At 37.4% G+C, this 23,231-nt stretch overlaps 1 protein-coding gene across 1 annotated transcript in view; it reads right to left on the bottom strand.

Moving 5' to 3' along the window:
- Positions 1-201: 201 nt before the first annotated feature.
- trap1 (TNF receptor-associated protein 1) overlaps positions 202-23,231 on the bottom strand; it is a 41,349-nt gene continuing 18,319 nt past the window's right edge. Inside the window, exons 3-18 of the mRNA XM_017452710.2 lie at positions 22,973-23,055; positions 20,623-20,763; positions 20,446-20,517; positions 20,175-20,335; positions 17,821-17,930; positions 17,641-17,714; positions 17,107-17,262; positions 16,886-17,006; positions 14,144-14,213; positions 13,813-13,960; positions 8,395-8,580; positions 5,208-5,346; positions 3,818-3,903; positions 3,589-3,734; positions 2,018-2,090; positions 202-1,816 (exon numbers count right to left, since the gene is read on the bottom strand). Coding sequence (XP_017308199.1) covers positions 1,715-1,816; positions 2,018-2,090; positions 3,589-3,734; positions 3,818-3,903; positions 5,208-5,346; positions 8,395-8,580; positions 13,813-13,960; positions 14,144-14,213; positions 16,886-17,006; positions 17,107-17,262; positions 17,641-17,714; positions 17,821-17,930; positions 20,175-20,335; positions 20,446-20,517; positions 20,623-20,763; positions 22,973-23,055 — 1,868 coding nt within the window. The 3' untranslated portion in view covers positions 202-1,714. The remainder of the gene's footprint in view (positions 1,817-2,017; positions 2,091-3,588; positions 3,735-3,817; positions 3,904-5,207; positions 5,347-8,394; positions 8,581-13,812; positions 13,961-14,143; positions 14,214-16,885; positions 17,007-17,106; positions 17,263-17,640; positions 17,715-17,820; positions 17,931-20,174; positions 20,336-20,445; positions 20,518-20,622; positions 20,764-22,972; positions 23,056-23,231) is intronic.

The following is a 23,231-nucleotide window of genomic DNA, read 5'->3' as shown; positions in this document are numbered from 1 at the left end:
TTAGCAATATAATATTTTCCTTTTAAAAAAATTACCTTTCATAGTGAATACAGATATGTTGTGACACATGAAAGCTTTAACCAACTATCATGTGCTAATAACATACTATACAATGATTAATAGGCATGAGATGATGCACTAAATCCACGATACGAGACATTATTCCGATATTAATACGAGACAATAATGACACATAAAATATTACATTTTGATACATTTATTTTGTAATAACAACTCAAACCACTGCAATACATGTATTGTAAGAAAAGTAGTTCAGGATTTATAAAATAAGGTGTCATTATTATTCAAATGTTCTTTTAAGCTTTTTGAGCATCATAAATGTATTTCACGGCAATAATATGGAAAGATTGTTTGGTGGTAAATGGTGCCTTAAACGATTAGGATAAATAACAAATTTGTGTCATCACCGCTTTAGTATATTTCCTTATCCCTCTGAAATTAGTTTCTGGTTACACCACAACATTCTGCTTAATTGTTTTTAGATGTGAGTGTGACTTGCATAAAGTGTTGACAGCACACAAGTCTTAACCCACCTTTTACACCAGGGTCAAACCAGCTGCTGCTGAGACCGGATAGCTAGGCTACAGATTTGCCGTAAATTCTGGATAGTGTGAAAAAGATCAGCACTTTTACTATGAGGCCATTTTGGGTATTATTTTTTCCATGTTCACGTGGGTCAAATGAAATGAAGCTGTGGGTCTTGTGTTTGACACGTGCCAGAATGCCGCTTTAGATTATCTTAACTTTTTAGATTATTATGAGCATTCTATTTTGTATGACAATAGTCAAGACAATGATATTCTTAAGCCTATTCTTTAACGATTAAGTACAAGCAATGCACATCTGACCGCTGCATTGTATTTTGTGTCTTTATTCGGATGCACACATGTGGACTACTGTACTTTAATAAATTTGTAGATCACACCGATTAACTTTTTTAATGGATATTGAAGTATTTGCCTTTATCAGTGCTGATTGTGATACCTCAAGCTGTATAAACATGAGAAATCCACATATTCAATTTGGGTTAGGAGCATGTTTTTTTTCTCTTAATGTTGATTGTACAGGCATTCAACCCAACACATTTCGGTGAAGTGATGTCTGACACTAATGACATTTTTATGATTTGCTATTAGCCTTGCTTATACACATATTATTAAGCACTATATTCATAAGCTTTTGAAGCTTTTATGTAGCAAAGCTGGTATTAAGTGAAACTCACACCACAACCCGTAATGATATGTACAGTATATTTAGTTAAAAAAACAAGTCAACTTGTCCGTCTGTATGTTTATGTTGCTTAAGTGAAATAGTGATATAAGCAGTGATATGTGATAGAATTGCTTGTGAAAAAAAACAGCATGTGTGCTGTGTTGTAATTAGCTTGTGCCTTTTTGTAATTTGCTTTCAATTTACTAAAAACACAACAGGTTGGGAGAATCCAGACCTGATGTGTAATCCTAAACCTTGGAATGAAAAAGTGGTTCAAGACATAGAAAGAGACATAATTTTAATCCACTTTCAATTAATATTACATCTAAATAGCTTGTTATTTCAATAAAATTAGTCTGGACATATTCAGCAACGTGTCGGACAAATTATGACAAAAAATTTACTACATTAGTTGATGGTAGTAATGATGCAAAACAAAGTATTCCTTAGGGACAGGTTTCTCCAATCTCCAGTCCTGGTCTCAATGTTTCTCCAGGGCTTTGGTCAGCAGTTCATTTAAGCGAGAGATCATTGGCCGAGGGTCATCATTCAGACCAGCTGTGATCATAGCGTTGTCAAAAATCTGAAACATCAAACATTGAGAGATGACTGGTGATATGTAGGCAAGTTACCTATGTAATGTATGTACTGTGTGTGTGTGTGTGTGTGTGTGTGTGTGTGTGTGTGTGTGTGTGTGTGTGTGTGGGTGGGGGGGCTATTATACAGGGATGACTTCTTGAACTAATAGTCAAATTATCAGTTTGGCTTCTTAAGTCTAACAAACCTGCTCAAGAAGCAGCTGTGCAAGTTCAGGATTAGAGTCTTTCAGCACATGAAGCTTTCTGATGAGGTCATGCCTGCAAGAAAGGCAAAATGTTCCACTTTGAAAATACAGTTCTATATAATGTGATAAATACTTTATTATGAATGCTCTCATCAGAAAATTGGTAGGAATCATTTTGCTTATACCAATGCCAACTAATACTATATACTGTACACAGACATACAACACACCATCCACTTTATTAGGAACACCTGCACATTCATGCAATTAACCAATGACAACTGTCATGTCTACTGTCACAAGGGAGTGCAAAGACTTTTTCACAGCACTGTAATCAATACTGACTTAAGAAACGCTATTCCTTTTAACTCCATTGTTTATATTACATTAAGCCAATTTAAGCAGATCGCTGAAAGAAAATTCACCAAACAGTTCAACTTTGAAAAAAGCAAAGAGTTCAAATTAAAAATTTTGTTCCATTATTGCCAGTATGGTGTCCCTGTTAGACAGGAGACAGAAATCAAGGGTGATATGGTATGGATGGAGCATCGGTTAAGATTATTCAAGTGGTTTTATTTCAACCATATACAGCTGGTACAGTACACAGTGAAACGAAACAACCTTCCTCTAGGACCACGGTGCTACATAAAACAACACGCTAACCACATGAGACGACATAGAACTAAATAAGATCTGCAAACATTCTACATAAAGTGCACGTGAAGACGTGTGCTAAAACACAGGAGAGTACAGTAACTACTAAAACAGGACAATGGGCACAATGTAGAGCCGAACAGTTTAATACACAGTTTTAGATTTATCTAGCAATAATTCTGCTTTCAACCAGTGCTCCCATGTTTTGTGTTTGAAATTTTTTAATTTAAACTGAAGTTAAAATTCCTGGTATTAATTTTTCTTATTTGAATTTTTCAATGCGATAGAGATACTGGAAGATAGAAATGTTGGTGTATACTGTAGTCATACAGTTCCCTCTGAAACAATTGGAATGATATCAAAAGATAAAAAGATCAAATAGATATCAAAAGATAAAAATAAGAAGAGAGTTTAGAATTTCAGCTTTTATTTCCTGGTATTTACAGTACATGTAGATGTGTTAAATGATATAGAACATAGAATATTTTGTATCAGACAACCCACTTTTTAGCAAGCAAAAACAATGGAACATGTGACTGAGAGGTGTTTTGTTACCAAGGTGTGTTCTGTTAGATTGCTTGTTTAAACAATAAACAGCTCTGAACATCTACTCTTAGTTTTAGACTTCAGTTTCATCCATGAAGACTGAATTTGCTGTTAAACTGGATAAGCCAACATCAAGATACATTGTAAGAGCTGTGAAGAAAAACCCAAAAACAACAGTCAGTGACATCAACACCAACCTCCACAGGGCAGGGTGAAAGTATCACAATCCACCATTCGAAGAAGACTTCAGAGATAGAGGCCATACCACAAGATGCAAACCACTCATAAGCAGTAAGAATCACAAGGCCAGATTGGAATAAACAAAGAAAGACAGAGATGATGCACCATAAAATACACCATTTTTTTCTTACCCAGCATTGATCTCCAGTGTGGGCTGCAGGATCTGTGCCCTCTCCTCCACAGTGCGTGCCAGCTGCTGAGTGCGAAGGAAATGTCGTAATGCTCCCATCTCCAGCACTGTGATCATGGCAGGGTGAGTGTTCAGACGAGGGGTCACCTGATAAAGCATGTAGACAAATGCTTTCAATCAATTTCAGTTCTAACGTTCACAACACATTCTGAGTAAACTGTTTGTCTAACCTTGATATTTGTGACTTTCTGACCAAGACAGTTCCTCATCCAGGCCATTAGATCCTCAGCATGCTGCTCGCTTAATTGTTCTGATGCTAACATTGGTAATAAATGAAGAAGAATAAAAAAAAGAACATACTATAATACATACAATAGCAATAAACTTGCGATATATAATCAGTGCTTGAACATTAAAGTGGTCATGATTTAATGTCTTGGCCATAACAAAGATGCAACTGAGAAACAACTGAGGAGTTAACATTAATAAACGTGTCAAGATCATTATTTTATCCTTATCCCTATTTTGATAGGGATTCATACCATCAACCACAGTAGTGTATCCACAGATCCACAGCCCACTTAATATTCTACTGTGCATTTGACAAAGTAGACGGTATGGGTGTGCATTAGTGCCTATGGAATGAGCAGCTTTTGCATCTGGAAAGGCATCAATGCTGAAAGGTATATACAGGTTTTAGAGCAACAGCTGCTTCCATTCAGATTCCATCCCATCTTTACTTCAGAAAGACTGCCTCACCAAGATGCTCTTTTTATACCCAATCATGTTACTGCCAAAAAACATCCGGCTATTTTCTTTTTAGTAACATTTACTTTTCCAGCCGATTGTTTCCCCCGTCCCAAATATTTTTGAGACATGTTGCATCCATCAAATTAATAATTACTTTATTTTTTCCTTAAAATGGTACATTTTCTCAGTTTAAACATTTGCTAAGTTTTCTATGTTCTATGTAACATGGGTTTGACATGATTTGTGACGTTCACAAATCATTGCATTCTGTTTTTATTTACATAGCATCCCAACTTTTTTGGAATTGGGGTTGTATTTCTGTCTTAGGTTATAGTAGAGCTAAGTGATAAACCCTTAATATTTTAGCCCGACACCCTTTTCCAGCAAAACAGCCCCACAACATGATGTTACCACCCCTATTCTTCACAGTTTGGATGGTGTCCTTTGGATTAAAAATCTCTGATATGAAGAAAGTAGATTGACTTGCCAAAATGTCTGGTAACCTGAAATGTGTGGAGTTGTGAAAAACAGAGGCTGAATATCTTTAGGCTAGGAGAATGTAAACTTTCGGTCTCAACTGAATCCAGGCAGCAAAGTCCTTCCACTTTTTCACAATAACAGTTTATTTTGTGTTCAGTCTGACGGCCATTGGCTTGGTATAGAGGTTAGCCTGCATGTTGCAGGTAAAATGAATTGGAATGTTTCTTAAAACTCAGAACCCTCAACAGTGCTTACATGACATGTGTTTATATGTGGAGGTATATGTGTTCAGTATGAACTGTTACATGTTACATTTGATGCATATTGCAAGTACAAGAACAAGAGGGTGCAGGATAAAAAAATAAATAAAAATAAAAGAACACATCTTACCTAGCTTGCTGGCTTCAAACTTTTCTTCCTTGTAGTGGTCAACTACAATGTCAGTTTCCACAGACATGAGCTGCTTCTTGTCGAACTCTCTGAGGTGGAGCAGTGTTAGCTCATCAAATTGCTCATAACAGAACAGCACCTGCAGGGTGAGTCGGAAAAGACAGGATGAAATCAGGGCATCAATTGACAATTTAGAATCACCTTGTCTGGTTACATTTAAGATTGGTGTGTGGAAGATTTTCACAATAGGTTATTCTGCTTTTGAAAAAGGTGTAATATACAACCCCAATTCCAAAAAAGTTGGGACGTTATGGAAAATGCTAATAAAAACAAAGGTGACTGATTTGTAAATGTACTTTAACTTGCATTTCAACAAAAAAAATAAACAAAGACAAGGTACTTGATGTTTTACCTAATCAACTGCATAGTTTTTTGAAGGTTGCATGCAACACATTCCAAAAAAGTTGGGACAGGGGCAATTTAGGACTTATAGCGATGTGACAAGTAGAAATAAGAAGGTGATGTGAAACAGGTGAGGCAATCATCTAATCATAGTATCCAAAAAAGGCCTAGTCCTTTGGAGCTTCCAAAAAAGGCCTAGTCCTTCAAGAGCAAGGATGGGTCGAGGCTTGGGCATCTGCCAACAGATGTGTGAGCAAATAATAAACCTTTGAGAGCAACATTTTGGGCATTTCACCTTCTACAGTGCACCTTCTATAATTAAAATATTCAAGGACTCTGGTCAAATGTTATCGTGCGTAAATGTCAGAAGTGCCGCCGACTTCTCTGGCTCGGCCTCATCTGAGATGGATAGTAGCACAGTGGAACCGTGTTTTGTGGTCCAATGAGTCAACATTTCAAATAGTTTTTGGACAAAACAGCTGTCGTATTCTACGGGCCAAAAATGAAAAGAACCATCCAAGATGTTATCAGTGTCACGTCCAAAAGGCAGAATGTGTCATGTTATGGGGGTGTGTCAGTGCCCACAGCATAACTGTGAGGGCATCATTAATGCAGAAAGAAATATACACATTTAGGTGCAACATATGCTATCATCCAGAGTAAAACAACGCCAAACCACATTCTGCCTGGATTACAAGAGCATGGTTGTGCAAGTGCAAGTGCGGGTGCTAGCATGGCCTGTCTGCAGTCCTGACCTGTCTCCAATTGAGAATGTGTGGCGCATTATGAAGCGCAAAATAAGGCAATGAAAGCGCCATAGAGTTGCGCAGCTAAAGAAATGCATAATGGATGAATGGGGAAAAATTCCACTTGCTAAACTTAAGCCAACTGGTGTCTTCAGTGCCCAAAGACTGATGTTACTAAAGCCCAAAGTTGATGTTACACAGTGGTAAACAGTTGACCGTCCCAACTTTTTTTGGAGTGTGTTGCAGCATCATATTTGAAATGAGTGTATAAGTAAAACATCAAATAATGCGTTAATAATGTGTTTTCAATATAGCACAGGGTGAATTGCCTTTTCAAATGACTCCTTTTTGTTTGTTTGTTTGCATTTTCCATACTGTACCAACTTTTCGGAATTGGGATTGTAGATAAAATGCCATTTCTTTTTATTTTATTGGTAGAGGAAGCAAGTGCAATTCTCTTAACAAAACATTTCAGTAAATTCACAAGACACATTCACAACATTTGATCCTCTTTGAAACAGTGCCTATTAATAAAGTTGATACACTATCAAATTACACAAAATTGACATTTTGTAGTAATTTTCACAATTTAAATGGAAAAAAAAAACAGATGGAAAAAATAAGTATACCCCTACATTTATCACACTTGCAAATCCATAAAATTAGAATCAGGTGTTCAAGTTTGGGTGCCAATCATTAGAACCTGCTTAGGGAGCGCAGGTGGAACTTGTCTTATTTAAACCTCATATCTAGTGTCTGGTGTTCCCTTTGTTGTTGAGGTGTGTGGTGTCATCAGGCCAAGATCTAAAGAGTTCTGTAAGGCCTTCAGAAAAAAAGGTTGTGGATGCCTATGAATTTCAAACGACTGCCAATTTGTCCAGGACTGCTTGCCTCAGCAAATTCAGCCCAAATGCAGCCGTTTTTTTGTCCGATGCAAAAAGATGTCTCCAGGAACCCTAAAATTTCATCACAGGACCTGCTAGTAAGTCGTGCAACTGTTGGTGTCATAGTGCATGCTTCTACAATCAGAATGAGATTGCACAAATTTGACCTGCATGGGAGGCGTGCCAGGATAAAGCCTTTGCAAGATTACATATAGCATATAGGCAAAGACCACGCCTTTTGGAATAATGTGCACTGGACAGACGAATCAAAGAGTTCTTTGGCCACAGTAACAGCAGACATGTTTGCGTAGACCAAAGACAGCTTTTTAGGAGAAGCACCTCATACCAACTGTGAAGCACGGTGGTGGAAATGTTATGGTTTCAGGTTACTTTGCTGACTCAGGGACTGGTCAGCTTGCATTCATTGATTCAACTATGTATTCTGCATCATATCAAAGAGTGCTTAAATATAATGCAAGGCCATCTGTCTGAAAGTTGAAGTTGAACCAAAAGTGGACCTTTCAACACGATAATGATCTTAAGCACACTAGCAAATACACAAAGAAATAGCTCAAAAAGAATAAACGGAGGGAAACGGATAGCCTAGTCAAAGCCCAGATTTGAATCCCATTGAATTGTTGTGGGGGGATTTGAAACAAGCAGAACATGCAAGAAAATCCTCAAACATCTTGTAGCTGAAAGAATAATGCATGGAAAAGTGTCCAAAAATTTCAGCAAGCCTGGTGGACAATTATGAAAAATGCCTACAAGAAGTTCTTTCTTCTGTAGGGGGCAATACTAGCTTATGATGCCAAGAGTGTATTTACTTTTTCCACAGAAGTATATCACATCTATAGATATTTCTTTTGAATATTCTTTTGAATTAGTGAAAAGTCAAATTTTCCTTGTGGTTTTGTTCAAGTATATCAACATTATTAATAGGCACTGTTTCAAAGATAATCAAATGTTTGCTTGTCCAACAATTTCCATTTAATGTACTTATTTTTTCACATGGCTGTATATGTAAAGTAAGCTATATAAATATTGTAATATAGTGAAAACTGTAAAACTGGGATGCACATTTTTTCCCACCGTTCCAACCATTATTTTATTTAATCCTGACACGTCTTCTGACCTGGAAGATTTTGGGCTCACCTCCATGTCCTTCATTTTCATGGCCTCGAAATATGGTGAGTGTTCAGCCAGATGGCGGTTGGGAGCACACAAGTAGTAAATGTTCCTGGTGCCTGCCTTCATGCGTGAGGCATAGTCCATGAGGCTGGTTTGCTGCCCAGCAGGCAATGCCGAGGACTCAAAGCGGAGCAGCTTGGCTATGTCCTCCTGATGCATGGTAAATTAAAATAATTAGAAACATAAGATACTGTTCTAACATGTACAAACATTTATAGGGAACATTAAACTGTAATTCAAATGGTTATAATTAAATAGATTCACATTACAAATAGGTATGTACATTTCACCAATTATTAGAATATGAAGTGGTACCTAGAAACTTTCATGCATAGAAACTGTCTGCTAAGCTGGGTGTGATTGTAAGTATTCACTGACTAAACATGAATCTCTAAATAAGTAATAATTACAGTTAGCTTTCATCACTTCTCAGCTTATTTTTTATAATTAGCTTACTATTGTTATTTATTATTACAATTGGTGAGTGCATCAGACTCCTCCAGCAGTGTAGAGGATGTAAATTCAAATAGAGATGAACGATCAAAGTTCAGGGGTGGATTAAATGACCAATTAATTTTAAAACATAGTAGCTGATGAACACGTATAGGACATAATGTTTGCGCCCTTGAGAAACTTTGTGAAGTCATTAGTCAGCGTTTCAGCTGCAAGGTGTGATGTCCTGTTCTCATAAACATAAAAGTGGCTCGTTAAAGCTGGCTAGCATCTTTTTCCTCTCTCCATATGTGAAGGTGTTTAATAAGTTGTTCAGTTTCGTCAGTGTTTCTGTCATTTGTAACGCATCACAGAAAGCAACAAAGTACACTTAAACATTACACTTAAAATTAAAGCATTTAAAAATAATGAATTAAGAATAAGTAAAAAAGAAGTACAGTGTACAGTGTATATATACAGATACTGCACATGATAATTGAAATGTATATATTGCATATTTGATACAAAATCATTGGAGGTATATTGCACATTGATAAGGGGGTGGAAGCTACAGCTCTAGGGAAGAAGCTACACTTTAGTCTGCTTGTGTGGGACTTGATGACCCAGGGTCGACTCTACAGTGCGACTATTTCACTCGCATTTGCGACTGAAAAGTACTTTGTACGACTGTGAATGAATATTTGTTTGCACCGGTGCGAGTGACCTGTAGTAGTACTACTACTACTACCAATAATAATAGTAGTTGTATAATACAATCAGAATAAAAACTACAGGGAGTCCAAAATGCATCTACACTGTGCAACAATTACTTTCAAACTGCTTTTCATCAGCTCAGTCAACTGAATACTGTGTGTAAATACTGCAAAGAAGCCATTATGATGACGAGTAATACTGTACATCATCTGCTCCTCTCAACTTGCTGATCTCACAAACCGCCATCTTTTATTGATTTCGCAAAATGACCTGAACCTGCGACTGTGACATGCTTGTGTAGACACAGCAGCGTTGGGCATGTGCTTAGTTAAAATAAAATAATTTAATATAAAAAAATAGATATAACTTCATAAAATATAAATAAAATGAGAAATTAAATAATGTTTCATTACTATGGATTGTATTTTATATCAATTTGACATTAAGCATAGTAATCTTAGAAAGCTATTAGCCTTTTTCCTAATATGGATCATGCTTGTGTTAGTCTACTTTTAATTAGGACTCTTTATTGTTTCAAATATTTAAAAATAAATATTTTATGCTTGTGTATTTATCAATTAACAAACAGTATTTCTCATTGCTATTATTTTAACTCAGTTAACAGTTACCATGAGTAGAGAGCTTACATTTAACTGCTTATGACAGACCTCCTGATTAAAGCTTAAACAAAAAAATATTGGTATCTGGATCGGTTTCGGTCAAAAAAAAAATCCTGGTCGGAGCATCCCTAATGAACACCATTAAACTAAAGCGCTTTGTATTTGGCAGATAAATGAACTCACCCAATCACAGCCTATATGAGATTATTCAGATATATACACAATATACACAGAGCGGTTCGAGAACTGACTCCAGCCCAGAACCATGACAGTGGAAAATGTCTAATAGTGTAGCTTTAAATATATTTAAGAGGAGCACGCTTCAAAGACTGAACATTGAGGTTTATTGTATTTGTGTACAAGGTAGTTAATGGTTGTTTTTTTGCATACAGCCTGCAAAAAATAACCGAAAATATTACCATTTAGTTTATCAGAGGGTAAATTAATTTGTCATGGCTCACATTATGTTCCTAAATTCTGTCATAATTGACAAGCTCAAGTTTTCTCATGACTACTTCTGTGTTATATTGTGGGACATTAACCTTATCATCTCTAAAAAAACAACAACAACAACCACCAAAAAAAAACCAACAAAAACTAAACTTCAACTGGGCCCCTAAATTTTTGTAATTAGAAGCACAAGTGCTCCTAAAAGAAACTGTTACCGTAGAGCCCTATGACCCTGTATCTCTTTCCATAATTTCCTATTTTCCTCGCCACTGGCTTGCTCATTAGGGATAAATTCATACATTTAAAATCTATATCCAGAATTTCTGTTAAGCTGCTTTGACACAATGTCCATTGTTTAAAGCGCTTTACAAATAAAACTGAACTAAATTGAACTATTAGCTATGGCTTGTGTGGTTAATTTACCACAGACTGCAAAAGAAAGAACAATGTTGATCTTTCTGAATGAGTTTTCTGAAATTCACTTCCCTGTTGTATTCTTTTTTTCCTAGTTCACGTTGTGAGGGACTACAGGGAGGTGACATCAGAGTTTCAAGTTTTACCAACCCTTTTACCTCAACCAAAGAAACTAAACAGACTAAATGGTTAATAAGCCACTCACAGCAGCATGATCGCTGCCTAAGATAATTTCATTAAGCCAGATGCGATAAATATGCTGCTTATGCACACTGCAAGAGCATTATACTCTGCTTATGAGTGGATATTTTTTAATTGGATTGTCCTCCCTGACTGCTGATGACTTTGTCACCTTTTATGATAAGAAGATTGAAAGTAAACCGCCAGACCTTCACTTCTACCCTAACTCCTACCCAATGAAGATTCCCCTTGTCCTTCATTAGCACATATTTCTAATCTAGCAACAGAATAGGTCCTGCAGGTCATCTTGTCCTGGGATTCACCACCTGCCAATTGGATCCAGTCCCTTCCACCATCCCCAGTCCCTCCAGACCATCTCACAAAACCTCCTCCCCGTCATCATGACTATCATCAATAGGTCCATATCATCTGGTCATGTACCAACTGCATTCAAGAGAGCAAGGGTTATTCTTATCCTGAAGAAACTCACTCTGGATCCCTCCTACATCGGCAAATTCTGACTGGCATCACGTCTCTCTTTTCTTTCTAAAATCCTTGAATGCACTGTCTACAATCAACTGTCTCTCTACCTCTCACAGAACAACCTCCCAGATCCTAACCAGTCTAGCTTCAAAGCGGCACATTCCTCAAAGACTGCCCTTTTGGCAGTCACTGAGAAGCTACAAGCTGCTAGATGAGCCCAAACTGTCATCAGTCCTCATCCTCCTTGCCTTTTCAGAGCATTTGACAGTCAACCACAAGAATCTCTTGTTCACCCACATGAGTCATGGAATTTGTGGTGCAGCATGGCACCTGTTTGCTTCCTAACAGGAAGGTAGCTCATACCAGGTTTCATGGAGGGGATCCACATCTGCTCCCCGCAGACTCTCCACTGATGTCCCACAAGGCTCAGTACTTTGCCTGCTTCTGTTCTCCCTCTATAATCTGTCTCTTGGTGAAGTCATATCCTCACATGGGTTCTCATACCACTGCTATGCAGATGACACTCAACTCATCCTCTCCTTCCCTCCCTCAGATCCAATCGGTAGATCACTCAGTTCTGCTCAGATCTCGGCATGTCTGGCAGACATCTCATCATGGATGGCAGGGCAGCTCATCCCTGTTCATCAAGCTCATGTTGTTCATCCCCGCTGATTCATCACCATGTCAGGAACTTGTGATCTCCCTTGACAACTCTCTGATCACACTTTCGGTTATTGCATGCAACCTTGGGGTAACCATGGACAATCAACTGTCCTTTTCCTCTCACATTGCTAATCTGATATGCTCATGTTTATTTCTCCTTTACATCATCAGAAGAATTCGTCCATTTCTATCCATACAGGCCACTCAGGTGCTGGTTCAGTCTCCTGTCATTTCGAGACTGGACTACAGCAACTAACTCCTGGCAGGTCTACCTCTGAGCGTCATTCGACCTGATCTAGAATGCAGCTGCCTGGCTTGTTTTCAGCCTTCCTAGGTTCTCCCACACCAACCCACTGCTTCCTCTGCCCACATCAGATTTAAAACTCTGATGCTTTCCTACAAAGCCAAAAATGGACTAGCACCCATTTACCTCAAATCACTTCACACCCCACACTGCACCACGCTCCCTCCAAACCTCTGGCACTGCTAGACTGGTGCCAGCATCTCTCAGGGCACAAGGAAGGCACGCATCAAGACTCTTTTCTGTTTTGGCACCTAGGTGGTGGAAGGAACTTTACCTAGATGCCCGAACAGCTGAGTCACTAGCGGTCTTCAAATGAGTCTAAAGACTCATAAATTAAACTCTTCCTGAAGTACTTAAATTAGCACTTTTCATTTAAAAAAAGAATAATAAAATATTGTTGTCTGTTTTTTTCTTACTATATTACCTCACAACAGAGTTTTAAGACTGATGGTATTCTCAGTCTGTGACCTAGTGAACCAGTACCGGGATTTTTTTTTTAATTGATAGAGACTTCAATGCACTTCAGTAAATCGCCCTGGATAAGGGCGTCTGCCAAATTCCATAAATATAAATGAGTGCACACACACCACAGTCTTACCTGATTTTAATAATTTCTGCTAAAATATACAACACCCCATCAACACACCATGTTATGTTCACATATAAAATGAAAGCATTGTGGAAGCTCATCCGTGTCATTCCTATATGGTTGTTGCTTCTTTTTTTCTCTCTTTTTTTTTTTTTTATCACTAACACAGCACTGTTCAAGAGTTGTGCATGCTTCTGGGGAGACACTGTTGTCAGTATGTGAACTTACATGCAAACACGGAATCACAGTTATGGAAATATATTATAATTTTGTAAATTATATTAAATCATAGTTATGTAAATATATTTCTTGCATTTACCTCTGGCAATTGCTTAAAAAATCTTTGTGATTTAATAAAACATTTTCAATGGGGCACCATGAGAAAATTTACTTTTGCCTGGAACACCATGCAAAAAAATTATTTGAGAATGATCAGTATATGCATCCATCCATCCACCCACCCATTTTCTTCCACTTATCTGGGTCCGGGTCATGGGGTATGGATGAAATGCTCAATTTGTGGTCTCTCTAACCTTAATGTCCTGCTCAGCACTGGTGACAATGCCTTCTCTCATAAAAAGCCCATAGTCCTCGAAGAAGCGAGCATATTTCTCTGGCTCTTTCTTGCTCTGGTCCAACAAGAAACGAATGATTCGCTGCTGCAGCACATCTCGCAATTTCCTGAGGAACAGAAAGAAAAGAGCAAATAATGAGCTAATAATTTTAACATTATTATTTTTATTTTTTTTTACTAAACAGCAAAATTTGAAAGGTCAGGAATCTTTAATGACTGCACGGCTTCTTGCACTTTCTGAACTTGAAGTGCTTGTAATTAAATGCAGTAAATTAGAGGACATGTTTTACCTGATGAGAGCACTTTCCTGTAGTAATTCTCTGCTGAGATTCAAGGGGATGTCCTCACTGTCCACCACTCCTAGAATACACAAACACATACAGTGGTTCTTGAAAGTTTGTACACCCTTTAGAACATTCTATATATTCGCATAAACATGATCCAAAATATCATATTTTCACACAAAGTAGAAAAAGGGAACCCAATTAAACAAATGAGACAAAAATATTATACTTGGTCATTTAAGTATTGAGGAAAATAATCCAATATAACATTTCTGTGAGTAGCAAAAGTGTGTGAACCTCTAGGATTAGCAGTTAATTTGAAGGTAAAAGAAGAATTCGTTTTTTTTTTTCCAATCAATGGAATGACAGGTGTGTGAGCACCCCATTTTATATAAAGAACAGGGATCTATCAAAGTTTGATTGTCACGATACATGTTTGTGGAAGTGTATCATGGCACAAACAAAGGAGATTTCTGAGGACTTCAGAAAAAGAGTTGTTGATGCTCATCAGGCTGGAAACATTTACAGAAATATCCCGAAAGATTTTGAACTCCACCAATCCACAGTTAGACAGATTGTGTACAAACGGAGGAAATTCAAGACCATTGTTACCCTACCCAGGAGTGGTCAACCAACAAGGATCACTCCAAAAAGTGAAACATGTAATAGTCTGCAAGATCAAGAAGGAATCCAAGGTAACCCAGCCTCTCTCACATTTGCTTATATTAATATTTATGAGTCCACCATCAGGAGAACACTGAACAACAATGGTGTGCATGGCAGGGTTGCAAGGAGAAAGCCACTGCTCTGCAAAAAGAACATTGCTGCATATCTTCAGTTTGGTAAAGATCACATGGACAAGCCAAGCAAGCTATTGGAAAATGTTTTCTGGATGGATGAGACCAAAATAGAACTTTTTGGTTCAAATGAGAAGCATTATGTTTGGAGAAAGGAAAACACTGCATTCCACCTTATCCCATATGTGAAACATGGTGGTTTTGACCGGTTTTGCTTCATCTGGACCAGGACGGCTTTTCATCATTGATTAAACAATGAAGTCTGAATTATAGCAGTGAATCTGTCCATGAACTGAATCTCAAGTGTAAGTGGGTCATGCATCAAGACAACGACCCTAAGCATACAAGTCATTCTACAAAGGAATGGTTAAAGAAGAAAAACGTTAATGTCTTGGAATGGCCAAGCCAAAATCCAGACCTAAATCCAATAGAAAATTTGTGGAAGTACCTGAAGCAAGCAGTTCATGTGAGGAATCCCACTAACATCCCAGAGTTGAAGCGGTTCTGTACTGAGGAATGGACTAAAATTCCTCCAGACTGATGTGCAGGACTGATCAACAGTTTAGTTGCAGTTATTGCCGCACAAGGGGGTCACACCAGATTCTGCAAGTAAAGTTCACATTCTTTTGCCACTCACAGATATGTGAAATTGGATAATTTCTCAATAATAAGAGAATTAAAAGTATATTTTTGTCTCGTTTGTTCTCATTATCTACTTTCAGAACTTAGAAAATCTGATGATGTTTTACGTCATATTTATGCAGAAATATAAAAATTCTAACAGTTTCACAAACTTTCAAGCACCATTGTACATAAAGATCCTACCATTTCTTTTATGTTGAAAATGTAAAGAATTTCTCGGGTCATTTGTTTCTTTAGCATTTGATCAATTTATTATTCTATATAGATTTTATTCTAAACAGATTCTTACCCCATTTTTCTCCAATTTGCTCATTTGCCAATTTACCCATTAACTAGGCGAACATACTTGAAGATAGCCACCGCTTCTTTTTTTTTTTTGCTGTTCATGCTGTCACAGGGCAGCTGACATTTGGAGGAAAGCACAAACTACCTTCTTCCACATAGAAGAGCTCACAATTGATTAGTGTCACTCTCATTGAAAGGGGAGATAGTAATGCCTCCCTCTCTCCTGAGATACCAGTGATCCTGACTCCTTCTGCTCTCCAGACCTGCCTGATCCATCCTGTGAGTGAAAATCACTCACTTCTGCTGAATATGGGCCTGCATGGATAGCCTAAAGATCACCATGGGATTACTGTGGATTCAGTTTGCTCTATATTAAGAACAAACCAATTTTAAAGGCAAACGAGAATTTGAGTGTACGTAGCAATGCAGGTTTCGAGGTTAAATGTTTCCAGGTAACTACTAGAGCTTTAACTGCTCCTATGTTAATAAGTCAGGGCAGCATTGCACAAAGGCTGTGCAAGGTCCGTAGTGCCCCTCTGGTCATGTGTGCACTAGCTTGGGTGAAGCTCCTTCAGGTTGCACTTATATGGCACCTTTTAACCTTAGTGGTTCTGCAAAGAGCTTTACACCGTTTCTCATTCACCCATTCACACACACACACCAATGGCAGCAGAGCTACAACGTAAGGTGCTTAACTGCCATCGGGAGCAACTTGGGGTACAGTTTCTTGACCAAAGACACTTCGGCATGTGGATTCATCTGGGCCGGGGATTGAACCGCCAATCCTGCAATAAGTGGACAACCCGCTCTACCACCTGAGCCACAGCCACCACAATGTCTTCTTTATTATAATAAAAATTGTAGACAAAAATGAAAAGGAAAAACCTTCTTTGAGTGGGTATGACCAAATTCTTCACTATATTAAGAAATATTTTAGTGCATTACAATGATAAACTGTTTGAGTAAATTGCTAAATTGGCCAAACTCAATTTTACAAAGCTGGTGAAATGAACACTGGGTCAACCTTGCAAGAAGCGCAGCCACTTGGGCAAAATGTCTGTAGCCTTGGTCTGGATCAGGACTTTCCTGCTGTACAGAGCGACGCTGGAGCCCATCTCCCTGCTCACGTCAAACATGGTAGGCTTCTACATTCAGACATGAACAACAAAATGTCAGGCAACTAAGAAATCAAATTTATGAAACATGGTAATCTGCTGCCAATTCAATACATCATGTTCAACTAACCATCTCAGGAACATAGAAAATGCTCCGTATGTTGAGGGGAGCATCAGCACGGTAGTGCAGTGTGTAGCGTGGTTTATCATATGCCTTTGCTACATAGCGATAAAATTCTTCATGCTGCCAGTCACTGATCTCTTTAGGGTCCATCATCCAGAGAGCCTAGAGAGGAAATACACAGGCTTCTAAAGAAGCAACCTATAAAGCTCACATTACAGTGGGGTTTTGCTAATCATCCGATCAGCTGTGTGTGTGTGTGTGTGTGTGTGTAAACAACGTTATACTGTATGATACCAAAGCATGGTTGAACACTCTGATCCGATTGGTCAAAGGTGTGCATTTTCAAATAACAGCACAGGTAGTTCCGGTGGTAACATGAACATTAATATTAGCACGCTCATTGGAATACTTTGTTTTATAATAACAGCTCATACACAGGGACTTGTACAGTGGATGCACCACATAATCCAATATAGCTAATAAAGACTAATAAAGTGATGTAAAATATCCTATCAGGTACAGCATAAAGAGTTGGCTTACTTGCAGTGTGTTCAGTCGTCTGCCATTCAGGTAAATGGGGAAACTGACAAAGTTGCTATACTTCTTCACAACCTCTATAGTAGAGAAATTTTAATACAAATAAATACAAACAATGACCAAATGGACTGCTAACAATAAGGTAACATAAATACCTACTAATCTCTTATTTATAAAGGTTACCTTTAACACGGTCCTCAGAAGAAAACTCCTTGCATTCGTCCTTCAGGTGTAAGACAATCTTAGTGCCCTGTCTCACACCACTGGCCACAGCAATATGGAACACTCCTGAGCTGCAGAAAAGGTTTCCTTCTACTTTCAACTGTCAAACTTTCAACTCCACTCACAATTTAGTTGTTGATAACAGATGGTCTGTGTATTTCAGATACTGCTGATCTCCTGGGATTTTCACACACTACGGTTTCCAGAGTTTACAAAGAATTGTCCATTTGAGTGCAGTCCCTGATATATCCACCAAATTGTGAAGCCTTTCTATTAACGCATGGTCAAAAGCCACACTCAGATCTAGCAGCACCAAGATGGAAACATCCCACTGACCATTAAAATATCATTTAAAATTCTAAGTGCAGTCTCTGTGCTGTCCTGTTTATAAAAGCCAGACTGGAATTGTCCAGAAAAGGTTGTATGCCTCCAGATGTGATAGTTGTTTGGAAACCACTTTCTCCAAGGTTTTTTTTAAAATTATTATTATTATTTTTTTTTTTATATGACTTTCATTTTGTAGATGGGCCTATTATTATTACAGTCAGTGGGATTCCAAACAGGGGTTGTTTGTTTGTTTGTTTTGCAGAGGCAGGACATCAGCCAGTTTGGTGAAGTTAGGGACACAACTAGACGACAGAGATGCATTTATGATGGTCAGTAAAAAGGGCCAATAGTTACTAAAACCTTTTTTTTCTCTCTTTTTTCTTTAAATGCTAGGATTAGGTCATAAGGAGGATTGACACTAGTATTGTTAGTTCATGGAAGGAGTCTGTAATGATTAAGAATTCCATTTGGTGGAAACAAGTCTTAGTGAACAAGTGGAGCTGTAATCCTTGCTCATATATGACTAATATTTATTAACAAAAACTTCTTATATTTATTTCTCACAGTCCATAGTTAAACCAGGAGCAGCTGAGGAAGCACATTTAAAATGTGATCAGTTATTACAGTCACTGGGATCCAGACCAGATAGGCTCATATTTGCATAGGAAGAATATGAATCTTTCAGTCAAGATTTAAGTCTCAACACAGTACAGAGACAGTGCTGGTTAAAGTGGTAAATGACCTACTACAGGGTTTTCCCTACCACAGAAAGCCTTAGGTGTTTTTGCGGAGCGCCTTAAGCTGAATGAACGTAAAAAGGCGACATATCAGAATGAATGTTAAAACAACGGTGAGAGTTCTACGCGCTGAGAAAAAACAGAGATGCGGCTTGATCTTAAATGGTAATCTGGCAACAGGAATGTGCTGCCAATCAACACTCAGTGTTTGCACGAACGTTTGTGTGATTGGTGTGTGACAGATGCTCATCACTAAGCTAATCAAACAGCTGATGGGATATTTCTCTGTACCTGCACCTCAGGATTGTAGTTACAACCATCAGCTCGGATAAACAAGTTGCAAGCCATCTATAAGGTAATCCTCAACAGAGAATAAATGAACTTTTTTGTTAAGGAGTAATTCTTGTGGATGTTAACATTAGCGATAGTGAAAAAATATAAATAATACAGCCTATTTTACAACTAAAGAAATCGCTAACCTAGCAAACTTATAGATATTCATGTACTGAATGAAGTTTGTTAGCCAACAAAGTTAGTTAGTTGATGTGGATTGGTAGGTAAACAAAGTTAGGCTGCATTAACACGTAATGTCTTCTTCTAATGAAAACCGCTGGTCAAAGTGTTTTTTCCATATATATATATATTATATATATGTATGTATATGTATGTATGAATGTGTATATATATATATATATATATATATATATATATATATATATATATATATGTATGTATGTATGTATGTATGTATGTGTGTGTGTGTATATATATATAATCCTGATGCTCTACTACTTCATGCAGCCTCCTTCATCAGAAAATTACTTGCTGCTGTGACATCACATGGCTAGCCTAATGTTCCCTGTGAGATTGCTGTGAATAGTACACTCCGAAGAGGATGGTTCCCTTGCGTCTAGTTCCACTCAAGGTTTCTTTCCTCAGTTTATTTTATTTTCTTGCCACAGTCACCTCTGGCTCTCTCATTAGGGACATATTTAAATCTACATCTGGATTTCTATACAGCTGCTTTGTGACAATGCCCATTGTTAAAAGAGCTATATAAATAAAGCTGCATTGAATTAATGTTTATGTATTTATGTAATTTTAGTTAATGAATACATAAACATTAACAAAACAATTCAGTATAATTTAAATAGCTCTTTTAACAATGGGCACTGTCACAAATAACTTTTACAGAAAACTTCTGCTTTCTCTCCATTCCCCTACACCATAGACCTTTGCTCTGTATTTTACCCGTCTGAGGACCACTTGTATCCGGGAATACCAGGTTCTGCACTCTGAGAGTAAACATCTAGTTTGTCCGCCACCATGAAGGCAGAGTAAAAGCCGACACCAAACTGCCCGATGATGGAGCTTTGGGTGTCGGCTTGGCTCTGAAGAGCCTCCAGAAAAGCCTGAAGAACAAACAGCACATGAACAATAAAACAATACAATATAATCATATGGAAAAGGGAGTTTTGAGAGAAAACCACTATTGAGAGACACAGTGTGCAATGTTACAAACCTTAGAGCCAGAGCAAGCAATCGTGCCTAGGTTGGTAATCAGTTCCTCTTGATTCATCCCAATACCGGTGTCCTAAATGAACATTTTTCAACGTTCAGATTAGCTTATCTGTATATAATGCAGTAAACACTCCAGTAATACTTCCTGTAGGAAAACATCTTCACAGCTGAAACACACCTGAATAGTTAAAATGCCTCTAGCTGCATCAGTCTGTAGGTGGATTTCCAGAGGTTCAGAATCTCCTCCTCGTGTAATAAGCTTATGTCGCAGCTTTTCTAGCGCATCACTACTATTCGAGATGAGCTCCCTTATGAACACCTGAAACCAAGCAGTGATTAAGTACTGACATGTTCCAAATCTGATGCGTTATGAAACCAAGGCTAAAGAATACTGACCTGAACATGATATTCCAAACCTACACATTTTCAAATTTCACTCTGGAGTGTTTGCAATGAAAAAAAACAACAACTAAACATTAAAACGTAATTTTATATTATGAAGAGGACTGCGATAAACTTTATTTTTTTATGTGGTTGCTTTCCTGATTATGAAATTATTACAAATTTAAGGACAACACCAACTGCTTTGTACTGCTTTTGAGACAGTGGGGGGGGGGGGGGGGGGGGGGGGCAAGGTCTCTAACATCTATATACACATCAATATATACACACACATATACATATACACACACATTTTTTATATATATATATATATATATATATATATACCCACCCCCTTTAAGAGTGTGCTCCTAATCTCAGCTCGTTACCTGTATAAAAGACACCTGGGAGCCAGAAATCTTTCTGATTGAGAGGGGGTCACATACTTATTTCCCTCATTAAAATGCAAATCAATTTATAACATTTTTGACATGCGTTTTTCTGGATTTTCTTGTTGTTATTCTATCTCTTACTGTTCAAATAAATCTAAAAATTAAAATTATAGACTGATCATTTCTTTGTCAGTGGTCAAACGTACAAAATCAGCAGGGGATCAAATACTTTTTTCCCCTCACCGTATGTTCCTAAATTCTGTCATAATTGACAAGCGCAAGTTTTTTCATGTCTACGTGTGCGTTATGTTGTGGCACATTAACGTTACCATGGCTAAAAAAACAAACAAACCTAAACTTCAACTGTGCTCCTAAATATTTGTAATTATTATGAAAGAAATTGTCTTGTGTCTCTCCTCCTGTAAACACTGTTATTGACTTTTCTGCATAGGCCTGAATTGTTTTCATTTGGTTGCATATTGTTATATTTGATGCATATTTTCATTTGGTTGATGGCATTTTTATTTTTTACTTATCCTATAATTTGGGTACAATTTTATATATATTTTGCTTCTATGAGATGATGCACTTTAAGGATCAGTCTAATTTGATGCAAAGATTTGTACATTATCAGGAATGTAGCACAACATGGAGGTCAAAGCAGCGGTCTGTTTATTTAAATGTGGAAGTACAATAAAAATATGTCGTCACTAAAATCAATGAATAATCATGATGAACAATCGAGATCTCAATATTGATCAAAATAATCAGGATTATCATTTTGGCCATAATCGTGCAGCCCTAACACATAGAGTGGAGTATTAAGCGGAGTGTCACACTACTTTACTTTGCTCACATGCTCTGCAAAAGATTTGACATGATGTTATGTTGTGTCATATTTGCATTCTGCCTATTGTCAGCCATTTACATCTGTTTGCTTCTTTCCTACTCTGTGCTCACGTATTGAATTTTAATACAACCAAATTCCCAACAAAGCTGTTCTCATTTACATATTTTTCAATTTCTGTTGTCAGACAGCAGAACGAGTATGAAATAGTGACTGAAATACAGCCCATTAAGAATACATATTAACCAGCAGTCACTTCCAAGCCATTCCCAAGCTAAAATCCTGATTTTTATAAATGACATGTCTGACTAAATCAACAAACACACAAGTTAAAGACAACGTGTGCTGTGATTTCAGCTATAATTACATGTAAATTTATTCACTCGGACAGAAAGTTATAAGTAAATGCCCACCAAGGCACCGGCCCCAGTCATTTTGCTTTTTTATATTAATAAAAATAATTTAGTTCAGTTAGAGAACTGATGCTACAATTAAAAACTGAACATGTCTACTCAATCCAGCATGAGCTGAATGATCAGCACAAATCATATATTCATTTTTATTTAATTCGAAAGTGAAAGAAAATTGGGTGGGAAAATTCTCACACTCAAATCCCTATACTGTATGTGATCATTTTGTGCAAGTGTGTTTAGTGTAAGGTTTTTTAAATTTATTTATATGAATGTTTGGCGAGATACAGGTCTTTGTACTTGTTTCATAGCGGTTGTCACAAAATGTCACAGCTAGCAAAACTAATTTTGATAGTGCCAAAATAGTGCCAAAAAAGTTTTTGCCATTAACTGAAGTGAAGGAACTTAAGTTAAATCATATTAACATGTCCACAGATTGTCAATATGTCATACTGTTATATTACAAGTTTTGTATAAATATTTTTCATCATTCATTACCTCTTTCTCAGAGTACAATGACCTGGCCACGATGTCCAGCAACTTTTTTGTTTCTGCCTGGAACTCGTGCTTAGAGTAGGACCCTTAAAAAAAACAAAAACAAAATGAGATAAAGTTACTAAATATTTTTGCCTTGTGGAAACATTAAAAGTTAAACTTGCCCATATTTATGAATATATTATTCGGCTTTAACAGTCGTAAAAATATATATAAACAGATGCAAATAATCTTATAGTCAAGACCATAAGTATTTGCACAT

Source organism: Ictalurus punctatus, chromosome 2 (genome assembly GCF_001660625.3).
Source record: "Ictalurus punctatus breed USDA103 chromosome 2, Coco_2.0, whole genome shotgun sequence".
NCBI classification, from domain to species: Eukaryota; Metazoa; Chordata; class Actinopteri; order Siluriformes; family Ictaluridae; genus Ictalurus; species Ictalurus punctatus.
The sequence above is the reverse complement of the archived record's forward strand: the minus strand, read 5'-3'. Positions and strand labels throughout refer to the sequence as shown.